At 45.0% G+C, this 17,768-nt stretch overlaps 1 protein-coding gene across 1 annotated transcript; it reads left to right on the top strand.

The window, feature by feature from the left end:
* Positions 1-6,127: 6,127 nt before the first annotated feature.
* Positions 6,128-14,255, top strand: LOC307202754 (ras-related and estrogen-regulated growth inhibitor-like protein). The gene is made up of 4 exons (XM_079952956.1): positions 6,128-6,352; positions 8,076-8,129; positions 9,754-9,830; positions 11,337-14,255. The coding sequence occupies exons 1-4, from the start codon at positions 6,214-6,216 to the stop codon at positions 11,760-11,762; spliced, it is 696 nt and encodes a 231-aa protein (XP_079809082.1). The 5' UTR covers positions 6,128-6,213; the 3' UTR covers positions 11,763-14,255.
* Positions 14,256-17,768: the final 3,513 nt, after the last annotated feature.

The raw sequence follows: 17,768 nt of genomic DNA, 5'->3' as shown, positions 1-17,768 counted from the left end.
CAAGGATGTATAGTTCGAGATCTTCACTCCTAAAATCATAAATCCAGTGCTTTTTTTCTAAAAAAAATTAATGTTTGGAGATACTTTCCTTTTGACTCAAGGAAATCACCATTTTATAGTTCAAATCAGGGGAAATAAATAGTTAATGGATGGACAAAAGTACAAAGATTCACAAAATGTTTAGGGGTATGCATACCCCTGCACGCCCCCGCCCCAAAAAGCCCTGCATAAATCACTTAATGTGTCAACACAAATAGAAGTTGTTAATATTGCAGCTGTTGTATAAGGGATTATGATGATGACTGGAACGTAATTGAAATCAATAAAGGTTTTGGAATGCAGAAACAAAATCATCAATTCTTGCACGCAGATTTGGGCCACCTTATTTATCTAAATTATATAATTTGGTTCCATGATTGATATTGGTAATTGTATTATAAATTGGTATTGTTATAATGAGGCTATTATTGGATTATAATTGAAAATAAATATTATTATATAAAAAAATAAATCCCATCATTTTGCACTCAGGGTGACGCCTGCTTCAACATCCCAAACAACGAAAGAGCCTTGTTCACCACTTGAATGCATTTTCTTTTATTCTTTATGAACGGTAATCAAAGTTCTGGCATGCCAATCACATGTTTTCGGTTGCACCTTGAAGCCTTATTTTACAGAGTCTTGTGGTTCCTTAAATACTGTTTTAGAGCAAAAAAACAGCAAAGTGGGGGTTTTGTGATACCACAAGAAAGACTTTTATGTTTTAAAAAAGCAACTGGAAAGTGCTTGTTTTTATTGTATCACATTTGCTTATGAAATAAAGCAACTGTCTTTCCAGTGACATGTTAAACAAAGCAAATCCAGCAACATGATTCCAAAATGAAAAAGCAACAATGTAGCAGCAGCAGAGATGAAAATCATTGGTGCTTCCAGATAGGGACTTAATACTGCAAATGGGTCATTCAGATATATTTGATGTTGCAAGCAGGTCATTGGCAATAGTTTTTTTTAATGTGTCCCCCCCCCCCAAGTTTCCAGTCTGGAGGAGCTAGTACAACCAAAGGGGGACAAAAATAAATCAGAACATTTGTGACATTAGAAGTTACGGGATTTCAATGGGAAGTTCTGAAATAGGCACTAATTGGAAATGAAGCTGTGTGATTGCCCCAAAACTTTAGCGGGTGCAAATGGTGTTAAGAGCAGGATAATATATGGCTGCCCTAATAGCAAAATAGAAAAATGTGACTCATGGAGTCAGGATTTTGAAAATGCACTAATATGTGACCTGCAGCTCAAGATTCTAGAAATGCCAAAGTGGGAAAAAATTGCACAATAACTTGAACTGTGGGGTCAGGATTCTGAACAATGCAGGAAAAATGGTCCATCGTTAAAGATTCTGAAAAAACACATAAAACTGTGACTAACAAATTGGGTTTTAAAAAAAATGCAAAAAAGGGTCAAGATTCAGAGTGGTACAGATTGTGAATACAAGATGGTCTGTTGGAATTGCATGCAGATGAGAAGAAACAGCACCACAAGAGAAACAAATTTGCTGTATCGCTAACAGCCTGCAAATAAATACTTGGTGATGATAATGGGCATAACAGTAAGTAATGCTACCCATTGCACAAGGAGTTCTGGCAAGCCAGTCTAAAGAACCAGAATCAATTATGGGATTCTCACAAGTGGAGAGGACAGGCCGAGCTCAGATAGGTTTATGAACAATTTTACTTAACTAATTGATTTTGTGCTTGGGAATTGTGGAAAACAAGTGACTGGGTCAGTTACTGCAAAGCCCATTCCTAATCACCAGCTGAAGACTCATATGCTTTCACAGGTCTTTGTAAAGGCAGGGATAGGTAACCTTTATTCAGCCTGACGGTCACATTGTCCGATGGCCCCTTCTAGGGTCCGCATGCCAGGGCTGAGGCGATCATAAATGGAGCAACACATGTGACTCCTACCTTTGTACATTAGATTACATTCCAGCCACACAAAAGCCAGAAGTTTCTACACACCCCTCTCTCCAGTTGCTTTGAGACGACCTGTTTCATGAGCATTCATCTTGATTTGCTTGTGGGGAGATTAAGGTAAAGGTAAAGGTACCCCTGCCCATACGGGCCAGTCTTGACAGACTCTGGGGTTGTGCGCCCATCTCACTTAAGAGGCCAGGGGCCAGTGCTGTCCGGAGACACTTCCGGGTCACGTGGCCAGCGTGACATCGCTGCTCTGGCAAGCCAGAGCCGCACACGGAAACGCCGTTTACCTTCCCGCTGGTAAGCGGTCCCTATTTATCTACTTGCACCCGGAGGTGCTTTCGAACTGCTGAGGCATCTAATCATAAGCTTGCATTTTTATTAAAGCTTATATGTTTAATCAGGGCTTGTATTTTAAAAATGAGCTTAAAATGTTTTATGCCAGGCAAAAGACCAGCTGCCTAGAAGAACCTTGGCAATGTTTTACTCCTAGACAAGGGGCCCCCCTGATTTATAGCAGAAAACAACTCTCAAAGTGGTAATAAGGGAATTACAGGCTGACAGCCAAGGTTACACTGACCCTACAAATTAAGGGTGGATAAATAGTAAAATGAGCCATATCTTCTTCCTAAGGTTAAGAAGGTCAAGAGCAGTGAAAAAGCATCTAGCTGGCAGAAAGAGAACATTTTGGGAAATCTTTTCTAAAGCTGTTTCTTTCTTAAACTAAGATCCTTTTAAGATTTCTTTTCCTTTTAAAAGGTTGTTTATGTATTAAATATATTAGTTTAAATATAATTATGCAAAGGATTTAAGAAATGCTAGATTCTTATTTCATATAGTTGGAAGAGATCACAGGGGCCATCAGCCACCAGACCCCCCTTGCCAGACAGAAGACGCCAATCGAGCACTCCTGATATATGGCTGTCAGGCCTTTTGTTTAGAAACCTTCAAATGAAGGAGATCTCTCAATGTTGATGTGAACTCAATCCTTGACATGCATAAGATAAAAATTCAAGATTAATTATCTGTTTTGGAAGGCAATAGGGCAAGGAGGGCAAGAGGTGAGCTGGTAATTAAGATTCCTTGTTGAGACACATGTAAGATATATTACTACTTATTTGTCATTTATAGATAGAAGAATATATAGCTTTTTGATTTCCATAAAAGGCAAGAGGAAATGGGTGTATCTTTTGTGATTGGTTCTAGCAAACAGCCAATAGGAATTTTAACCAGGCTGATTGGACAGAGGCAGCCACAGGAGGAGCAAGGGGGCTGGATTAAGGAAATATAAGTGCTGGCCAGAATGGCAAGAGGCCAGGCCAGAGCTTGGTAACCATATACCACTGTGCCTCATATTTATTTGTCTGACAAATAAATTACTATTTTAATTTCTCTATTGCTGCGTTGAATATTTCATTCCAGCTAAGCGTTAACCACAAGCAGGGTGCTACACTGCTAGGTTGGCAGGCGCTGGGACCGAGCAGCGGGAGCGCACCCTGCTGCAGGGATTCGAACCGCCGACCTTTCGATCGGCAAGTCCTAGGCGCTGAGGCTTTAACCCACAGCGCCACCTGCGTCCCGTTGTGGGGAGATTAGTCAACATCATATCAAACAAATGTCATCTCACACTTTCTAGTACACTTCGCCGTCTCTTTTCTTATCGCCCAAAGTCCTGTCTGTGCTGGGAAGTTGGTTTGTTTCGTAAGAGCTCTGCATTAGCTTGAATTGTGCAGCCCAAGTTTGCTGGGATGTGATTAAATCTCACCTGAAAATAATGATGGTATAGGAGTGCCCTCCATCCTGACAAGCGTGTGCTTCCAAATTGAATTCAAAGTAAAGGCTACTGCAGCTATTTCAATCCATCCTTTTAATATATAGTTTTCCTTATTGCTAACAGCAATCTTGCAAAGGCAATAGGTAACATTTTGTTAATAAGAAAGTAACACCATAACCTTATATCTTCTGGGGCAGGTGCTATTCTGGATGTGGGTGGCGCTGTGGTCTAAACCACTGAGCCTCTTGGACTTGCCAATCAAAAGGTCGGCAATTCAAATCCCAGCGACAGGGTGAGCTCCCACTGCTCTGTCCCAGCTCCTGCCAACCTAGCAGTTTGAAAGCATGCCAATGCAAATAGATAAAGAAGTACCGCTGTGGCAGGAAGGTAAATGGTGTTTCCGTGCACTCTGGCTTCTGTCATGGTGTCCTGTTGTGCCAGAAGCAGTTTAGTCATGCTGGCCACGTGACCAGGAAAGCTGTCTGTGGACACACACTGGCTCCCTCAGCCTGAAAGCAAGATGAGTGCTGCAACCCCATAGTTGCCTTTGACTGGACTCAACCATCCAGGGGTCATTTACCTTTACTTTTTTACCTGTTCTGGAACATGCCATGCTTAAAGTGGCCTGCGACATGTTGCCGAAAAAGAGGACAAAAGAGGGCATTATTATTATTATTATTATTATTATTAATTTGCATAGCCTAATTTATATGTTGAGATGCAGATTTAGAAATAATTACGGTCATTTAAACAGAAATACAACAGATTATACCAGAGTGCAAAACAAGACTGTGCCCAGGTGATCTGGGTGCCAGCCTGCTCAGTCTACTCTTAGGTGCTGTTAACTGTTGATGGGCAACTTCATGTTGCCTGCTCTCCCTTCTTAAGATTCATTGGGTGGTGTCCAGTGCTAGTTCTACTCAGAGTAAACCCATTGAAGTTAACGAACACCATGAAGTTAGGTTCATTCATTTCAATAAGTCCACTCTTGAGTAGAACTTAGCTGGACACACAACCCTAATTTTTTTTTTTTTTACCACAAGTGGATCGCAAACTTTCCCCACCATGGACCACGTGAAAATGGTTGAAGACCCCAGAGGACCACTTCACGATTTTTCTGCTTGCTGCAACAACTGTAACGCACTGTGCTAGATGCTGTGCAATTTTTGATTGCAATGTTATTGGTTCTCTTCTTCTTTGTATTGCAGTATGATGTGAATTCTGTAAAATTCATATTGTAAATGTTCTTCACAGACATGCCTGGGGCCACCTGGATGAAGTTTGTGAACCTCTGCTTGGAAACCCCTGGAACAGAAAATACCTTCAAACAGAGGCCTTCATATGCACTTTGTTTTTGGTTTTTTAAATATTTTTATTGGGTTTTTGATAATTTTATACATATAAAACATAACCATTTCAAACATTAAAATACAAGGTTCTTTTAACCTTCGGACCTTCTTCCCTCCCTCCATGGGTTCCATGTTTAAGTTTAAAATTGCTGCATCTTTTACCATTATCCATCTATTTTATAATCATAATTACCATAAGTAATTCCACATTACAAGTATCATTACATCCCTGCCAAAGGTTTTAACTGTTTACAGTGGTCTTTTAAATAAACTACAAATTTACTCCAGTCTTTAGAAAATACTTGATTTTCCTGGTTTCGGATCTTCCCCGTCAGTTTCGCCATCTTCGCATACTCCCACCAGTTTCATCTGCCATTCTTCTTTTGTTGGTATTTCTCCTTCCTTCCATCTCTGGGCTAGTAGCATTCTTGCTGCTGTTGTTGCATACATAACAAGTCTTTTATCTTCTCTTGGTAACTCTTCACCTATTATACCTAGTAAGAATGCTCCTGGTTTTTTTAACAAATGTATTTTTAAACATTTTCCTTAGTTCATTATATATCATTTCCCAGAAAGCCTTTACCAATGTACATGTCCACCACATCTGGTAAAAAGTACCCTCCTTCTCTTTACATTTCCAACACAATTTGAACTTGTTTTGTACATTTTTACTCAGTTTTACTCAGTGTTAGATACCAATCATATGCACTTTGAACACATGATGTGGTTCATCTTATCCCATATTGGGCTGTGTGTATGATAAATGGAAAATACTGGAGGTGAAACCTATATAGAAAGAATGAGCCCCACCCGGATTCTCCCACTACTCCAATGCCGGGGGGTCAATCTCACCACTAGTTCCTCTTGACAATTTTATTGTGAATAAAATTAGCCTGCTACGTTGCTGTCACGGTGTGTTTTTTAATAGCTTGGGATCTGTTCCTAGCAGCTCCCATGAGTGAAACCCCTCTCGTTCATTAGGAATGGTATGATCCATGCAAATCACTCCTCCAGCTGCAGTGAGAAAGGGAGTCATTCTCCTTCTGACTGAACAGAGGAAAGCAGCAAAGAGGCAAGTCCGTGGTTGACAGATTGGGTGAGAACAGATCCACCAATGGTTCTCCGAATCCCTCTGCGTAGAAGTGCCAGCTTCACCCCAGACCACCAGTCTGGGGTGGAGGCACCCACTCCTTCGCCACTCAAAGTGGAAGCCAATGTGGTGGTCCTTGGAGCAGACAGCGTGGGAAAATCAGGTGAGTTCTGTCACTGGGAGAAAGTAAACGAAAGGTGAGCCAAACGATGGAAACCTGGAAACTTGATGCTGCGATACACCCCTTCAAAGACAAAAACCCTCTATTTTGGGGACTTCTCAACTTGATCTGCCTGCAAAACTTAAATTTAACGTGTGGAGAGTTCTCTTTTGCCTTTCAGAAAAGGTAGCTAGGGTGGAACACAACTCAGCAATGTTTTGTGAGTTCCATATTTACAGCACACGAGAAAAGTTGCATGATCCCTTACAATCCAGTTGTATGAGCCAATTGCTAACCTCTCATCAGATTTGCTAAATGATGTGAAGTGCAGAGGGAAGATTGCAGTATTTCACAGCTCACTCAAATGTCTTCTTTTTTAAAATTATTTTTTGTTTCTTAACTCTTTCGCAATATATATTTCCAGTGGACTTCTGTGCATATTTGCTCAGAAGTAGATCCTGCTGATTTCAATGGGACTTACTCTCAAGTAGACGTACAAATGATTGCAGCCTTACTTTAAAGAAACTCTAATCTGAAGCATAATGATTGCATCCATACATGAAATATATTCTATAATTTGTCAATAGCTGCATCTTTTTTTGTGTGAGTTTTTGCATACTAACTTGGATGTTAGGTCATTGAGGCATTGCTAGCAAATGGCCTGTAGGCAAACAAAGTCCCCATCTTGTCATAGCTAAGCAGGCTTGAGCCTGGTTAATGCCTGGATGGGTGACTGTGTGGGAACTATATTTATGTCACCTTGGGTTCTATGGTGGAAGAAAGGTGGAGCAGAAATGTAAGAAATAAAGAAACATAACAGTCCAGTCATATGCTCCCCAAGTGTTATGGAACTCGGTATGAAGGAAATTCCACAAAAATTCAATTGAACTTAGAAATAAGGCTGCTATCCTGAGTACAATTATTAGGGAGCAAGCTCCACAGAATGCAGTGAACTGGTGTGCATGTAACTCTAAACCAAACCATGGTTTAGTGCAAATGCACAAGTGTGAAGATTCCCAGAAAGAAGATCGCGTGTGTTCCTTGCCCTCCATCTCCTCCTGCTGCATTTATGTGAGCGAAGCCATAACTTGGCTTACTGTACCATTTGAGCCCCGATTCTTGATTTGTCTCCTCCAAACAAACCGTGAACTGCGAACAAATAAACAAACCTTAGCTATAAATGGTCTGTCTAGAATGAGACAAACCACAGGCTCGGGTTCAAATGGAAAGCTAAACCAAACCATGGCTTAGGCCCAGGTCGTATGGTGGCAACAATACCAGGAGAAGAGTTCAGCAGGTTGCAGTTCTCCTCAGGTGTTCATTCTAAGCCATGGTTTGGCACAGCATTACATGCAAACCAGCTCAGTGGAACTAAACATGATTGGGATTGTGCTATAATTATAGATGTTTACAGGGGTAGCGACCTACAACTGTGCAAACATCTTTAATTGGAAATGACCATTAGCACATGCTTATAAACCCTGTGCAAAATTATGCTTTTGGCTCTGTAAAACTTAAGATTTTCTTCTCAGGGGAGGGAAATAGCTGTCAGATCAGCTACAAATCCAGCAAACTTAATTTTGATAACTTTCATATTTGCAGGTTTGAGTTTGTGTCTGTGGCGGTGTGGTTTTGTTTTGTTTTTCTGAGAATAGAACAAAGGTCCCCCCCCCCCATCTCAATATCTGTCCTACATAACAGTTACAACTCCCACTCTTTTTCACAGCTTTGACAGTGCGCTTTCTCACTAGAAGGTTCATCGGGGAATATGGAGACATGGGTGAGTGTCATAATTGCATCATTGCACAGACAGATTTGTGCCTGTTAATTTCATGTCACTCTTGGGGAGGCTGGATGGTTGAAAAAACAAGAAAAAAATCCCAATTGCAAAAATGGATGCTGTGCAAAGGGCTGGGTTGTTTCCTTCTGCCGTGAAATGTGGAGCAGGAAGGGATGGGTAGATCGGAATACCATCCAGTGAGGGGATTCTATGAAAAACCAGTGCCAGCATATGGGATTCTCAGGCAGCTGCCAGAGTCTGTCTCTGTGCTGATGCCTGCTTCTCCAAACTTGAAACCAGCCCTGGGACCTCCGTGCTGTAGCACATCTTCTTTGCATGCAGAAAGTTCCAGATTCAATCTCCTGACATCTCTAGGTAGGGCTTGGACACCCTAGTCCAGGGGGTCAGCAACCTTTTTCAGTCGTGGGCTGGTCCACCGTCCCGCAGACCATGTGGTAGGCCGGACTATATTTTGGAGAGAAAAAAATGAACTAATTCCTATGCCCCACAAATAACCCAGGGGTGCATTTTAAATAAAAGCAGACATTCTACTCATGTAAAAACACCAGGCAGGCCCCACAAATAACCTAGAGATGCATTTTAAATAAAAGGACACATTCTACTCATGTAAAAACACGCTGATTTCTGGACCGTCCGCAGGCTGGATTGAGAAGGTGATTGGGCCGGATCTGGCCCACGGGCCTTACGTTGCCTACCCATGCCCTAGTCTGCCAGTCAGTGTGGGCAGCACTGAGCTAGGTGGGCCAATAAAGGAACTTCCTATGACCTCTGCCATTTTAACATCACATGGTGGCTCCAACATAGCACTACTCCTGGACACTATGGAAAATTAAAATGGCAGCTCTAAGCTATCCAGCACTGGTTGTAGCATTATCAACAGAGCCAGAGAAGCCCATCCCGGCCCTCCAGGACCTGGAGGCTGCTTTCCCCGGGGCCTTTTCAGTCCTCCAGCTGGTCCAGATTCTTAGCCTTTTGCTCAGCTGCCACAAGGAGGCCACTTATAACTAACACTGCATAGTAGCTGCCTCCACACAGTGCACCATTTTGTGTGTACAATCAAACCTTCGTTGTTGAACGTAATCCGTTCTGGAAGCCCATTCAGCTGCCAAAATGTTCGACAACCGAGGCACGGCTTCCGATTGGCTGCAAGAGCTTCCTGCACTCAAGTGGAAGCCGTGTCAGATGTTCGGCTTCCGAAAAGCGTTAGAAAACTGGAACACTTACTTCTGGGTTTTTGTCTTTCGGGAGCCGAAACGTTCCAAAATGGAGGTGTTTGGGAACGGAGGTTTGGCTGTGTAAAGTTGCCACTAAAGAGGAAGGAGAAATCTTGGTTCCTAGAATTGTTGAGTTAGAAGGTACCCTGAGGATTATCTCGCCCAACCGCCTGCAGTGCAGGAATATGCCGCTGTCCCATACAGGGATCGAAACTGTATAAAACTTTTCAGTTCTCGTTTCTTGCTTTACGAGGCTGCCAGTTGCTAACACCTGGAGAGGTTGGAAAGGGAGTGGCAGAGGAGCAGACACAGAGAGGGGAAGCGAAAGAACAGAACTATCGGGAGTGGCTTTTTGGCAAACCTGAACTGTATGCTTTTCCCCCACCCAGAGTCTATCTACACCCACACTTTGGCAGCGGAAGGCAGAGAGATCCTCTTCCACATCTGGGATTTCCCTTGCTCACAGGTGAGGGGGTTATCCTACACTATCACTGATCAGAAGGTTGGCGTTTCAAATCCCTGCAATGGGGTGAGCTCCCGTTGCTCTGTCCCAGCTCCTGCGAGCCTAGCAGTTTGAAAGCACAGCAGTGCAAGTAGATAAACAGGTACCGCTGTGGCAGGAAGGTAAATGGGGTTTCTGTGCGCTCTGGTTTCCGTCACGGTGTTCTGTTGTGCCAGAAGCAGTTTGGTCATGCTGGCCTGGAAAGCTGTCTGTGGACAAACACCAGCTCCCTCGACCTGAAAGCAGGATGAGTGCTGCAATCCCATAGTCACCTTTGACTGGACTTAACCATCCACACTATCACTTTCATTCAACTTCCAGTACTTATACTCCGCCTTTGAACAGCTATGTCAAAAGGTTGACAAGAGATTCACGGGCAGTGCCATGATTGTGGGGGGTGGGGATTTTTTTAAAAAATAAGAAAGTAAACTATTTAAAACAAATGCAAAGCGAGCAACAGTTAAGAATATAAATATTCCCAGTTGTTCTCAGTTAGTTCCCAAAGGTCTGGCAGATGATCACTACCTTTAAATTACAAGCTTTGTGCCAAATTCATTTCTCTCTCTCTCTCTCTCTCTCTCTCTCTCTCTCTCTCTCTCTCTGTGTGTGTGTGTGTGTGTGTGTGTGTGTGTATAAAACTCCACTTTCTAAGGCCCCATCTGCCCTCTTATATCACTTTAAACAGCCGTGGCTTTCCACGAAGAATTCTGGGAACTATTGTTTGTTAAGGGTGCTGAGAGTTGTTCCCCTTCACGGAGCTACAATTCCCAGAGTGGTTTAACAATCAATCCCTCTTCCCAGGGAGCTCAGGGAATTATTGCTTTACAAGGGGAATAGAAGTCTCCTCTTGACGAGAGTGCAGCAAGTTTAAAAGCCGTGTGTGAGACTGTTGCACAGGATTAGTCTCTTGAGAAGTACCTGACTACCATAACTATGGGAATTCTGGCCAATGGCGTTTGTTTCTTGACTTGAGCTGATACGGGATCTCAACCAAACTGAGGATGTAGATGATATGATTCTATGGTGCTCCTCTGAAAGACCAGCCTTGTTAATGTTATTTTATTGCATCTCCTGGGTTCTCAATTTATTTGTCATCTGATTAGATTAAATTTTAGTCACATGAGCTTCAGCCAATAAACTGCATAAATCTGCATATGTGGAAAACAATAATTGTGATGAAGAAGATATTATTATTATTATTATTATTTCTTTAATATTGGGTTGGGAGGGCTCAATATGTTGCTGCCACTCCCATCATTCCTGACCATTGGCAATCCTGCTTGAGGCTGAGTCCAACAGCATTGCAGAACTGCAGCTTAGAAGATACATCTTTCCTTCTCTCTCCCCGCCAAGGGAATGCTTTATATTTGCAAACCAACTGTTTAATAAGGGCATTGCTTTTATCAATAAAAAAGAGCAACCAATCAATAGACTAAACATGGGAACCCTTACATTTTCCTTCCTTTTCAGGAGCGGACAGATGAGAGCTCTTCCGAGGACAAGCGCATCCAGTGGGCTGATGGCTTTGTCTTGGTCTACAGCATCTGTGACCGAGCCAGCTTTAACAGTGTGCAACCCAAAATCCAGTTCATCAAGGCAGCCAAGGAAGGACCAGCCCAGGAGAAAGTGCCCATTGTCATTGTGGGCAACAAGCGAGACTTGCATCACCGGCGCACGGTCTCCAGCGAGGAGGGCAGGCTCCTGGCTCTCTCCTTAGACTGTGAGTTCTATGAGGTGTCAGCAGCAGAGGCCTACCATGGGGCCCTCGTGGTCTTCAACAGCCTGGCGGAACGCATCTGCGAGGCCAAACTGGCCGTGAAGAAGGGCACTGGCATCCGCAGCATCGTGAAGAGCGTGTCTGCTGTGTTTGCCCGGAAGAGAACAGACTCCATGTGAGACATGGTGGAAGATGGTCCACCAGGGCGAACAGGGTACTGCCCCACCAACCTCAGTCTGCCGTCAGCCAGCTCCCGCCTGCCTGCCTTCTTATGTACGACCCATCAGTACAGGCTCAGACTGTCAATGGCTGTGGCGCCACCTACTGTTGGTCTCCTTGCCTTCTGCCCTACCAGTCCCAATGGGGACCCACCACCACTAGTGAGATGGACTGAGAATATGAGAAACACCGTGGCATCCAGCCTTCACTGCCTGGAGTAGGGTATCTCATTCTTCTAACCCTGCTCCAGAGGCAGGAGTCTCCAGGGCAATGCAACTCAATAGGCAATAAAGTGATTCCTTGTGGTGTTGAAATACAAGAGGTGCCAGGCTGCCCTTAAGGGAGGATGAACGTTCCCTTCCCCCTGAACTTTCACACAGTAGGAATTGGATCAGGGGCAGCTAGTTTCTTGCCCAAGACCCTTGATTTAAACTGGGGGGGGGGTCTGCATTTCAATCTCCTATATTGATGCACGAGAGCTGCTATAAAACCTTGGTTTTTGCACAGGGCCATATCTCTAGACCAACCTTTCTCAACCTTGGATTCCAGATGTTGTTGGACTACAACTCCTGTCATTCTTAGCCAGCATGGCCAGCATTCAGGGATGATGTGGGAGGTAGTTCAAGAGCCCCTGAGAACCCAAGGTTCAAAAAAGGCTGTTTTGGACCGATGGCTGAAAGAGACGACGGTTGCATCCACACCATATTTTAAATTCACATTTAAAGTGTGCCCTCACCCTGCAAAGAATACTGGGAACTGCAAAGAATACTGGGAACTGTAGTTTGTCAGGGGTATTGGGAATTGTAGCTTTTTGAGAGGGGGCAACGGCAGCTCCCATGATTATTTGGGAGGGGGCCATAAAGATGCTTTAAATGTGTGGATGCAACCGTCCTACATCTTCATTTTACATCCCATGGCACAGATGGGAATTTCACTTGATGCATGGGATTGCAAATCTCATTGTCAGCTCTGGAATAGGAATAACACTGTACAGAGCTATTTTACACTGAGTCACCCACCTGGCCCAGTACATCCTAATTTGGCTTGCTGGCAACAACTCTTACAGAGGATTCCCCAGGTCTGCTACCCAAGAGCCTTTAACTGGAGAGGCCAGGGATTCAGGTGACTTCAGCACGGTCACCTCTGGTGGTCCTTCCTCTGCACAGGTGGCCCCCAACAGCTTATCAGCGCTGCTGCAGGCCCTGGGGCAGGGGTTGTGTGTGCCCCACCATTTTAATTTCCAGTTGTGCCCCTGAGCAACGTTATGGGGCATTGTGGGAAATTAAAACCCAGCTGCGGTCTCCAACACTGGTGGGGCTGCTTGGTGATGCTGGACCTGAACAGTAGAATCTGGGACTTTATTCATGCAAAGCATTCCCATCTCTTAAGCTCAGTGGAGGCTGAATGGGGCAAGCTTATATGGTATGATCTTAGCCTCTCCCTGTACACGTTGCTGTTGAGTCCTCGCTCCTCCCGCCTTGGTAACAGCAGCTTGGAAGAAGCATACTGTCAGCTGTGTGTTCTGAGCAAAGAGGCAAGAATCTTTGCCAAGTCTTCCTCCAGCCTCCGGTTCTGTCTTGCTTGCTTTCGACTTGACTGCTTTACTGCTGAGCTGCAGCGATGTGAGTAGGTGCCTGGAACTCCATGTCCTAATCAGCCACCCCTCCCTCCCAATCCGTTGGCTGGCAGCAGGCAGCTGCTGTTCTTAAGTGATGTACAGCACACGCCTGTGCAAAGGGAGACATGGCTTCCTTCCAGGGCCTTGTGTGGGTGTGGTAGGTCTTAAATAGCCCGATCCCAGAGAGGAGCTGGAGCTTGTCTTCTGCTGGAAAATTGTCCCTGGGGCCCCTAAGAAGCGATGGAAAGTACAAGAAATTGGGAACAGTCGACTCCTCTGGCAGAGAAAGGAGGTTGCAAGGAGATGATATGCCATTTCACCCCAGATGCACAGGTTGGGTTGGGCAGTGGCTGTTCAGTGCAGAGGGAGACGCACTTGATATGCGCTGTTAAAAGCAATCCTTTGCAGGCAAAGGAAACCAGTCCCCAGTTAGCAGCCTAGGGGAGAGAAGTTACAAGGTCTACCTGGAGTTGGTTTCTTTGGAATGAGATCGCGGTATACATGGTGTTGAACTTCAGCTCCCATCAGCTCCATGGCCAGTCATCAAGAATTGGAGCTTTTGTCCAGCAATACCTTGGTGGGGGGGTGCAGGATTCTCCACTTCTTTTCTAGTGTTGCAGCCTACAACTGTCATTTCCACAAAGCATAGCCACTTCCTGAATATATGTGTGTAATTTCAAGTCACTACCATGTGCTCCTCTTTCTACGGTGAGCTGAGAAGGCTGAGTGTGTAAATAAGATGGATGTGGCTGTTTTTAGACTCATTTCTGTGCTGGTACTTTGCTTTTGTGCACAAGGGAGTAAAATAAACACAAATGCACCTCTTGTTCAGGCAGTTTTGGGGTCATCTTTTGTTCTCAACAGGGTGAGGGAAAGGGAACATTCCTGGAGCCAGCTGACAAGGGGCAGGGCAGCTGTCATACTGCCCAGAAAATGGGCAGAGAACAAGATGTTTATTTGTTTACCTGGATTTCTGTTTTTGTCCACGCTAGAAGAAGGAATACGCTGTAGGGCAGGGATGGGGAACCCAGTTGTGGCCCTCTAGGTGTCTCTATCTGGCCCTTGAGATTCTCCCCCTCCTAAGACCACATGATCACAACCTCCTTGGATGTTTTTGTACTCTGGTACATGCCTGGATGAGGGATGCGGGTGGCGCTGTGGCTTAAACCACAGAGCTTAGGGCTTGCCGATCAGAAGGTCAGCAGTTTGAATCCCCGCGACGGGGTGAGCTCCCGTTGCTCGATCCCTGCTCCTGCCAACCTAGCAGTTCTAAAGCATCTCAAAGTGCAAGTAGATAAATAGGTACCGCTCCGGCAGGAAGGTAAACGGCGTTTCCGTGTGCTGCTCTGGTTCGCCAGAAACGGCTTAGTCATGTTGGCCACATGACCCGGAAAGCTGCCTGCGGATAAACGCCAGCTCCCTTGGCCAGTAAAGCGAGATGAGCGCGCAACCCCAGAGTCGGTCACGACTGGACCTAATGCTCAGGGGCCTGTTTACCTTTACATGCCTGGATGAAAGATAAGAGAGGGTTGTGTGTAGTAATCAGTCTCCTACGTAATGGTAAAATGGTAACACTGACATTTGATCTCCTCCCACTTTTACCTCTGCCCCCCACTGGCATGAGGCCCCTGGAAGGTTGCATAAGAGCTAAAGTGGCCCCAGGTTGAAAAAAGGCTCCCTGCTGTAGAATTAAACTACATGAGGGAGGGGAGCAGGAGGGGCTCTTCACCAGCCTGACTCACATCTGCCTCTTGGCCTCCCTCTTCCCCTGCTTCAGCTTCTGCCTCTTGAGTCTGGACTGCTCTCTAGCACGGACTCACCCCCCCTCACTAAGCCCTGTTGCCTCTTCAGCTTCTGACACCAACTCCTCCCAGTCTTCTCCCTTTTCTTCCTCTGACCACTCATCCTCATCCCACCACCGATCCCCAGGCTCTGAGCCTGCTTCCTTGGGGGTTCCCCAGCCGGTTTCTCCCACCATTCCTCTGCAGTCCATCACACTGCAGTCCATCACACTGGCTCATGCATGTCGCACAAGTATACTATAGTTCTTTGGGAAGTATTGCGCAACAAACTTCCCCCCAAAGCTAATTGCAGTAAGGAAAGTGACAGGAAAATGCACTGGAACCTGTGGGATAATGCGTGCTTTGACGCAATGGCATCTAACCTCTCCACAAACAAATCAGAGTGAATGTTCAATAAGTAGCCAACATTTGATCTCCCTTCGAGTGTATCAGGATGAATGCTCAAGGACAACTTATCTTGAAGTGCCTCCCATCTTCAACTCTGTCCCCCTCCCTTGCTGCAGAACTCCCAGAGATATGAGGTCTGCTTCTGCTACTGTGATTCCAGGCAGGAATATTCCCTGTTTTGCCCGTTTGTTTTCATCAGCACCCGTCGCTTTGCTAAGGTGGCTGTTTATATAGCTTTCCGCTTCTCCCTGGATAAACTGTTCTTTCCAGTCACTGACCACATACTAGGTGAGCCCTGGCTTAGATCAGAGCAAAGAAGACCTGCCAAGCACGTGTACACAAACACAACACACGCTTTGCTGCTGTAACAGTAAGTTTGTGCCAGATGCTGAAGATCCCCTTATTCAGAAATTAAAAATGGTTTTAGATGCAACATCACTTGTAGGTGGTTTCCAAAGCAAAGCAACGATATGCTGAGAGATCAAAACAACCCAAATTATGTGATGCATCATTCTGTCAGCCCTTTAAAATCACTGTGAGTCAGAAATAGGGATGAAGCTGTCCATTCAATTCCCCCCCGCCGCCTCATATTCCTATGTACAATCAAACCTTGGTTGATGAACGCCTTACGACTTGAACGTTTTGGCTTCCGAACTCAGCAAACACAGAATTGAGTGTTCCGGTTTGCGAACGTTCTTCGGAACCCAAACACCCGACACGGTTTCCGCAGCTTCCGATTGGCTGCAGGAGCTGGCTGCAGCCAATCAGAAGCCATGCCTTGGTTTCCGAACATTTTGGAAGTCGAACGGACTTCCAGAACAGATTCCGTTCAACGTCCAAGGTACCACAGTGTGTGTGTGTGTGTGTGTGTGTGTGTTTGTATTCTCTTGCATCTTTTGCTAAGCATTTTTTTCTTTGTTTTCTTTATCTCACTCTTCCCTCATTCTCTTTTCCCTTTATTTCTAGCATCTTTTTCTCTTCTTTGTTTATCTCCAACTTTACTCTGGGAGCCAGTGTGGTGTAGTGGTTAAGAGCGGTGGACTCGTAATCTAGTGAACCGGGTTTGCTTCCCCGCTCCTCCACATGCAGCTGCTGGGTGACCTTGGGCTAGTCACACTTCTCTGAAGTCTCTCAGCCTCACTCACCTCACAGAGTGTTTGTTGTTGGGGAGGAAGGGAAAGGAGAATGTTAGCCGCTTTGAGACTCCTTTGGGTAGTGATTAAGCGGGATATCAAATCCCAACTCTTCTTCTTATGGGAAATGTTTTAATAACAACAGCGACAACTACCAGCCGTTTGTCTTCCTTGGGCTGGCTGTGCTCAGGATGCTCTTTTAGTGTCACATTTGTCCAACTTTACAGGGGACAGTCTTCTTTTTGAAAGACTCTTCTATTTGAAAGGCTGACCACATACTGAACCATCAAAAGGGAGAAGAGGCAGCACCAGATTTAGGGCAGTGTGCATGGTTCCTCCATACAGGGCACCAAGCTGAGGAGGCACAGAATGGAAGGCAAGAGGGAGGAGGGCATGAAAATAAATATATATATTTGGGGAGGGGTGCCAAATTTTGTCCTTGCTTAAAGCATCATATTATCAAAGTCCACCTGAAGGAGCATCTCCACCCCCATTATTCAGCCCAGATACTGAGGTCCAGCTCTGAGGGCCTTCTGGTGGTTCCCTCAGTGCAAGATGTGAGGTTACAGGGAAACAGGCAGAGGGCCTTTTTGGTGGTGGCGCCCGCCCTGTGGAACGCCCTCCCATTGGGTGTCAAGGAAATAAACAACTATCTGAGTTTTAGAAGACATCTGAAGGCAGCCCTGTTTAGCGAAGTTTTTAATGTCTGATGTTTGATTGTGTTTTTAATACTCTGTTGGGAGCCACCCAGAGTGGCTGGGGAAACCTAGCCAGATGGGTGGGGTATAAATAATAAAATATTATTATTATTACTGGAAGAGGGGCCCCAGAAGAGCCCATCAACTCTTATCACCACATGAATGACAGTCAGGCACAGAGGTGACCTGATCACATTATTTCACTTACACAGCTGCCCATCCAGATCCACTCTTGTTCAGAGTTAGAATTACAGGAGTTGGGGGAGTGGGTGGTAGGTGGCCTCAACAGGCAGGAATTTAACAGGTGACTTTTCCTCTCATACACTGA

The sequence above is a fragment of the Podarcis cretensis genome (genome assembly GCF_951804945.1).
Source record: "Podarcis cretensis genome assembly, chromosome: 14".
Classification (NCBI taxonomy): Eukaryota; Metazoa; Chordata; class Lepidosauria; order Squamata; family Lacertidae; genus Podarcis; species Podarcis cretensis.
The sequence above is the reverse complement of the archived record's forward strand: the minus strand, read 5'-3'. Positions and strand labels throughout refer to the sequence as shown.